At 34.9% G+C, this 8,078-nt stretch overlaps 1 protein-coding gene across 1 annotated transcript; it reads right to left on the bottom strand.

Annotated features, from left to right (window-relative positions):
* Positions 1 to 3,409: 3,409 nt before the first annotated feature.
* On the bottom strand, positions 3,410 to 4,345 carry LOC120858043 (olfactory receptor 6C65-like). Its single transcript, XM_040233929.1, has one exon. It carries the CDS (start codon positions 4,343 to 4,345, stop codon positions 3,410 to 3,412), a length of 936 nt encoding a protein of 311 aa, XP_040089863.1.
* Positions 4,346 to 8,078: the final 3,733 nt, after the last annotated feature.

Genomic DNA, 8,078 nt, shown 5'->3' with positions numbered 1-8,078 from the left:
TTAATATATTTGAAGAGTACTGAGCAGGTAATTTTTAGAATTCCTCCCATTTTTTCTGGTGTTTTCTCACAATTGTTTTGAGGTTGTATAGTTTCTGTGGACCACATTTTGTCATAAAGATGGCTGAGAACTGAAGGATTGATGCTTTTGAACTGTGGTATTGGAGAAGACTTGAGAGTCCCTTGGACTGCAAGGAGATCAAATCAGTCAATACTAAAGGAAATCAATCCTGAATATTCATTGGAAGGATGATGCTGAAGCTAAAGCTCCAATACTTTGGTCACCTGATATTTAGGGTTGACTCACTGGAAAAGACCCTGATGCTAGGAAAAATTGAGGGCTGGAGAAGTGGGCAAAAGAGGATGAGATAGTTGGATGGCATCACTGACTCAATGGACATGAGTTTGAGCAAGTTCCAGGAGATAGTGAAGGACAGTGAAGTCTGATGTCCTGCAGTCCATGGGGTCACTACAAGTTGTACACAATTGGGCAGATGAACAACAACAACAGCAACAAGCTTCTGTGGAAAATACCACAGAGGCATTATATCTTTTTCAGTACTTCAAGGAGAATATGTTATCTAGATGTCTTATCACTGATGTTAACTTTGTTAAGTGTGGTTAATTGCTATCTTTTAGGCCTTTGCATCATAAAGATTTCCCTTTGAAATTACTTGGGGGAAAATACATTGATTGTAAGTTGTAGCAGAGGGTATCATTCTATGATCTTATGATTAGATCTCAGTGTTTTAGTGAGCCTAGAAGGACCTTCATAAATGTTTTTGGTAAAGTCTTTTCCCTTGGAGTATAGGTCATTGTATGAAGAATAGTTAGGGATTATTTCAGAATGGTTCCTCTTCCTGCTTCTTGCCTGAATCAGGAGGAGATCTTTCTTAGCTTCTCAGCTTGAACACCTGGTAGGATTAATGGAGGCAAAACCTACAGACAAATGGGGACCCCCTTTTAAAGATAATCCTTGGATAATTCTCACTCTTAGCCTAGTAAGTGCTCAGTCTCCAGTAATTTGTCAAAGTTTTGGTATTTTATAATTCCATGTTATTGTGTTTAAAGTACACTTTAATAATTTTCTTTGATTTCCTTTGACCTGTGGATTGCATAGTAATATATAATTTAGTTTGCAAATAGTGGATTTTCAAGATATCTTGCCATATTGATTTCTAAGTTAATTACACAGTCTTCAGTAAACATACAATGTATGACTTGAATCTTATACATTTCTTAAGACTTATTTGTCACCCAGAATAGGATCTAGTATGACAAAACTTTATGTTATTTTGGAAAGAATAAGTATTCTTTGATGTTGAGAGGAATGTTCTAAAAATGTCAATTTGGTCAATTTTATTGATAAGGCTGTTCAAGTCTTTCATATATTTCCAATTAACAAAAAAATCTTTTTCTATCAATTATTGAGTAAACTGAAACTTCTGACTGTAATTGGACATTTGAGTGCTGATGTCAGATTCAAATCCATCTATCAAATTGCGTTGAGTTTTCAACCAAAGGTTGGTTATGTAGTTGGGAAAAGTCAGTGAAATCATTCTGTGAAAATCAATTGGGTATATAGAACCTACAATGAAGTTTATTTCATGTTTTATTATTTGTAAATTAGATTAGTAAAATTTGTACTGTAACTGTATTTTTTCCCTGATAACTGCTTGTTAAACATCAGCACACTGTTTCTCTGAACACATGCATTGAAGGGACTTTATTGAGCACTAGATTCCATGAGTCATATCTATGTCAACAAATGCAAAACAAGTATTTACACTTACATAGAATCTCTCAAGCAACAACTAAAAAAATAAATTCTCATAAAGCAAAGAGACAAGCAAAAATGTAATTCTGGAATAACTGGAATATTCACACCTATGATGCAAAACTGATGAACAGGGAGGCCTGGCATGCTGCAGTCCACGTGGTCACAAAGAGTTGGACAAAATGTAGTGACTGAACAACAGTAAAATGATGCCTAAGAGCCCAGTATACATCCCAACTCTACCTGAAGCTATTTTCAAATTGAGTAAAACACTTTTTACAACCAGATGTAGTAAATGTTTTTGTTGAGACAAGAAAATGTAAAGGTCATATGGATGTTTTAAACATTCACACTCTCAGAAATTGCTTATTTTATTTTTTGCATATTTTTCATTAGGTGCAACCTTGTTTCTATAAAAACTTCTTAGAAGAACTCATTTTTTAATGGTGAGAAAATAAACTCAAGCATTAGGTTTCTAATGAATATTAAGGAAAATTGTTCTGATGTAAATTATTACATTTGCTTATACATTCCTCATACAAGAAGATAGAAAATAAATGGGTAGATGAATACTAAATGAAGTTTTATTCTTACTAGTGTAGAGGTATAATAAGAACTTACAGAAAAGATTTATTATGTCAAGGTTCAATAGTGTAAATATGCTTAAATCCACAAACTCCAAAGTTCACAAAATTCTGAAATAATTTATACACACTTATACATGTATATATGTAAATTATAAGAATGTAATTATAAAAAAACTGAAAAAATTTCAAGATATTGTTAATATATCATAAATTTTGAGAACTATCTGGGTGAAAAAAGCATATGTTTAAATTGTCTAAAAAGTCAAAGAGATGCTATCGGATTTTAGGCAGAAAAAGTCATGCCAGGGTATTTCTATTGGTGTATTTGATGAGCTTCAGACTAACCATTAGCAAATTAAAAGAAAATAATGGGCTATGTGGATCAATCACCAGTATTGTAAGTTAAAGATGATTCATGTTGAGGTATTGGGGTCTTACAGAAATATCAACTCCATATTTGTAGTAACTTTGAAATTTAGTCCAAAAAGCATATTAAATATTAAAGTACGGGCTTCACAATGAAGTTATAATATCTATGGCCCAAATAGAATAGATCAGCATACATAATGTAAAAGACATAGGAGATACAAAGATAAATAGAAACACACTAGATGAAGGAGACTTTATCCTCACAGAAGCATTGCTTTAATACTCTGTGCTGCTGTATTGGGAGAAATCATTTTTTAGAATTGCTTGATGATAACTTATATTTAGCTCTTGATTGATGCCCATAGGGAAAGCTCTTCAGTGATTGTTAAATCTAAATTTTGGATTTTTTATTCACTGTCATTCCAGTTTATGTGACATCAGATCACTCGTGCACAGAAAATTTTCAGGGCATGCAAATATAAAGACGATTGTGAATCAATTGAGACCAAAATGGAATAGATGGAGACTAAAACCTGAAGTAAGCAAAAGTTGAATATAGTACTGGATACAGAAATATAAGAATATTAATACTTGTGTTATAAGATTCCATTTAAAATTCAGGTCATAAAAAAATAAAATTAAAAAAAATAAAATTCAGGTCATGCATTTCTTTACAATTAAAATTTACTTGAGAAGCATTTCTTGACCAAGTTCTTAAAGGACTGCTTTACCTGCTGGTTCCTTAAGGAGTAAATGAAAGGATTTAGCATTGGTGCAACAGAGGTATTAAGCACTGCTATACCCTTGGTTAAAGCCACTCCTTCTTTGGCTGAAGTTTTGACATACATGAAAATACAACTTCCATAAGAAATGGAGACAACAATCATGTGTGAGGAACAAGTGGAAAATGCCTTTTTCCTTTGCTCAGCAGAGGGGATCCTCAGAATTGTTTTAAGGATGAATACATAGGAAAGAATCACTAATGTTAGGGTTACCATGAGTGTGAATACTGCCAGGAAAAATGCCATGAGCTCTAGGAAGGCTGTGTCTGTGCAGGAGATCAGTAGCATGGGAGAAGAGTCACAGGTGAAGTGGTCAATGATGTTGGAATCACAGAAATCCAATTGAAGTCCCATGATCACAGGTGGGAAGATAATGAGAAACCCAGCCAGCCAAGAACTAATGACAAGCTGGTTGCAGATTCTACTATTCATTATTGTTGTGTAATGCAGTGGCTTACAGATAGCCACATAACGATCATAGGACATGACAGTCAAAAGGAAAAATTCTGTTGAACCAAGGAGTATGAAGAAAAACACTTGAGTCATGCAAGAATTATAGGAAATGGTCATATCCCCTGTTACAATGCTGACCAGAAATCTAGGAATACAAACTGTTGTGAATGAGATTTCTAGGAAGGAGAAATTCCTAAGGAAGAAATACATGGGTGTTTTGAGGTGTGGGTCTACCAGAGTAAGGGTGATAATTGTCAAGTTTCCACTTATACTCAGTATGTATGTGCAAAATAGAAATAGGAAAATCAAAACATTTAGCTCTGGATCATCTGTTAATCCCAGAAGAATGAACTCTTTCACAGAGGTGTGATTTTTCATTTCTTATTACTGACTTATTCCAAGTCTATAAATGCAAAAAGAAGCAAGATTTAGTGAGTACGGTTTTACGGATTTTACCTTTTTAAAAATCACTTCTGCTGGTTTAAGAAATGTGTGCATGTGTGTGTGCTTTGTCATTCAGTCATGTCCCACTCTTTGTGACCCCATGGATTATAGCCCACCAGGCACCTCTGTCCACGGAGATTCTCCTGGCAAGAATACTGGAGTGGGTTACCATGCCCTCCTTCAGGGGATCTTCCTAACCTAGGGATTGCACCCAGGTCTCCCACATTGCAGGCAGATTCTTTACTCTCTGAACCCCAGAGAAGACCAAGAATATGGAGTGGGTAGCCTATCCCTTCTCCAGGGGAACTTCTTGACCCAGAAGTTGAACTGGGGTTTCCTGCATTGCAGGTGGATCTTTACCAGCTGAGCTACCAAGGAAGCGCATATATATGTATATAAATAATGGAGATGTAAATTAGACAACAAATTTTACTGAATTTTGAAAATATATCTAAGCCAGGAGAAGAAAACTTACATCTTCTAGACCATCAGCCTTTTCATATTGAGGGAGTGACTTGATAGGACTAATAATCATGTTTGTATAAGAAAAATATACCTATTACATGTGCTTCAGTTTCTTTTCAGAGTTTGATCATACGTGTAAAAAATTAGGTAGAACATTATAAAATATTCTAATCCTCAATCACCATATGGTCTAATGATTTTTCTGAAAATAAAACATTTCAAAATTTGTCTTTTTAGTGAGTTATATGTTTAAATCTTTAATGTCATTCTTGCTTACATAGAAAATTAATAACTTAACAAAAGGATCAGAGCCATAAAAATTAATATGCATATAACCATAGATAAGCTGAGAAGTTAAAATTTTTCTTTTGAGTTAAATAACAATCTACTATATTTTACAAGAGATTTTTATAAGCAAAGTTAATTGATCTAAGTATAAATTCATTAGAAAGTGAGAAAAATAAATGAGGTGATATAAGAACAATACACTTACAATTATATAATCCCATGTGGTAGCAATTTGACTGTTCAAACCCAAGTAATCTTTTACTTTAATTTGAGTGTCAGTGTGGAATTTTACTTATGGAGTATTTCATAGACTTTCCAACTTGTTTCTGCCTTTGATTTTTCCATGCAATAACATACTTATATAGTGTGTAGGTGGATTTTGGCAATATAATCCTGGCTGCGTAGTGTGAGATGGACATATTGAAGGATAAGTCCAGTAGAAAGTTTATTCCTGAAATTGATGAGATCCTGACAGAAAAGTGACATAGTCCCAGTTGCTGGTATAAGGTGTTACATCCAGAAGACAAGCAAAGAGTTCAAGAGGTCCCTCAGGAAAGGATTTGTTGACACAGTGGCAGAGGCTCCATGGCAGTCCCACGTAGTCAATTCATGTTGAGTCTGAAAGGCTGAGACTCAGTAGTATTGCAAGATTTTTTATTGAATAACAGTGTCTCTGATACTAGCTTATTGTTTAGGAGAACAGCTAGAAATGCTGGAATTGGGAGAGGGTAGCAGCCAAACAAAACTTTGTTCTAAGTGTTAAACTGTTGCACAGTAGAACCAACCAGAGACCAAGCTTTCCGGAAATATGGGTCAGACTCAAAGAACTAAAGAGATAACAGAAAAAGGGAAAGGAAAAGAAGAAAGTGGGATTAGAGCAGTAGTTACTTTGGTGAAACAGGCAAATAAAGGTGATAAAGTTATATATTTTGCTGGTTAATAAAGTGAAGCTCCTAGTTCCTAAGGAGAGAGCTCAAACTTTCTGAGTTAGATTCAAAAAATAGAAGCTCTGGAAAGGAGATGCAATGCATGGCGTATCAGTAGAAACTTGTAAGAAAAAAAATGCACTTGAAACTATTCCATGTTTCACCATCTAAGGACAGGCATTTAGTACCTCGTTTCCTAAAATTTTAATAAAAGTAGCAGTGGTCTAACCTTAGATGCAAGGAAAATCTAGCAATATAATATCTTACTTCACTCTCAGTAACCTTTGTGAAAGAAGGATGGTTTATAATTTTGGTTTTCACTTGTTTACCTTCCAGGGGTGAAGACTAGAGTGTCTAACTACTGTTTCCAAAACAAACAGACTGTTTTTTACCTGTTTTTTTTTCCTCCTCAAAATAGCCACAGGGGATTGTTGCAGTGAAACAGAATTCAAATGCCTCTGGAGAGAAATGGTGCTTATTAGTTCAACCTAAATTTAGTTGAATAATTTTAATTAGATGTCCTTTGGAAATAATTTTTAAAGAACATTAAATGTCAGAGGACAACTGCAAAAAGCAACAGCTAGGAAGTAGCCTTCTTTGAAATTTTGGATTTTGTGTTGTCAGTGTTGTTTTATTTTTGCTTGATATAAATGTCTGCTGAGGTACTATATTTCAACTAATGTAAACTTGTGAAGAAGCAGAAAATAGCAAGAGGATAGGGCAACCAGGAGACTCAATGCACTGTTCAAATGTTTTGTTATAAAGTTATTCAAGATTCCTTTACATGGGTAATTAATGTATCGGTCTCATGTGTTAATTTTTTCAATTTTTTCTTAGATCAGTGTGAGTTCATGGATATTTATTTTATACCTTGAATTATAACCATTGCTAATTTATCTTGTTGCTAGATTTTTTCTCAGCTTCGGCCATTGGGAGCCCTTTCAATGGGCTGCTGCTTTTTTTGACCTACTGGTATCATGGTGCTTAAAAAAAAAAAAAAAAAAGGCCCTTCTTTATTTTCTGGAATTATAAGATGCTTCAGGATCATCATGTATATTCCTTACCACAGCCCTCAGTTATTTCTTCAATGATGCCTGGATTCTTTAGGATTAAAGTGTTAGTCACTCAGTCCTGTCTGACTCTCTGTGACCTCATGACTGTAGCCCACCAGGTTCCTCTGTCCATGGAATTCTCCAGGCAAGAATACTGGAGTGAGTTGCCATAGAAACCAGGATCTCGGCCCTGGGTGTGTTCATTGCTGTCATGTGCCATTGATTCTAGGTCCTCTAACAGGACAGAACCAGGAAAAACTTATGAGACTGTGAACCTGTGTATCAATATGTATGTATAATCTTTATGCTACCTTCTGGATTTATATTAAACTAAAAATGACTCTATATTGTTATCTTCATTACCAGATACATTATAATAACTTCAGGTCTTCTCTGTAAGCTCCCACTGCAAAAGTAAGATTATTCTTGGCACCCACTATCCATTTACTTAAATCTTCAATACCTGTCTACTTATATAACATTATCAAAATATTGACCTATACAATGATGGGAAACCCCGTTATTAACTAGACTGTAGAACTTATGTACCTTTCCTTTGTTTTTAGTCTTACAAATTTCATTCATTTTGAAGCTACTTAGGTCAGCAACTTTCAACCCTACTCCCTTCAGTGAGATTATTGCACACATTTAAGATAGAGCATCCATAAAATTAAAAGATGCTTACTCCTTGGAAGAAAAGTTATGACCAACCTAGATAACATATTCAAAAGCAGAGACATTACTTTGCTAACAAAAGTCCATCTAGTCAAGGCTATGGTTTTTCCAGTCATCATGTATGGATGTGAGAGTTGGACTGTGAAGAAGGCTGAGCGCCGAAGAATTGCTGCTTTTGAACTGTGGTGTTGGAGAAGACTCTTGGAGTCCCTTGGACTGCAAGGAGATCCAACCAGTCCATTCTGAAGGAGATCACTCCTG

This window comes from Oryx dammah, unplaced genomic scaffold (genome assembly GCF_014754425.2).
Source record: "Oryx dammah isolate SB20612 unplaced genomic scaffold, SCBI_Odam_1.1 HiC_scaffold_29, whole genome shotgun sequence".
In the NCBI taxonomy this organism is placed as follows: Eukaryota; Metazoa; Chordata; class Mammalia; order Artiodactyla; family Bovidae; genus Oryx; species Oryx dammah.
The sequence above is the reverse complement of the archived record's forward strand: the minus strand, read 5'-3'. Positions and strand labels throughout refer to the sequence as shown.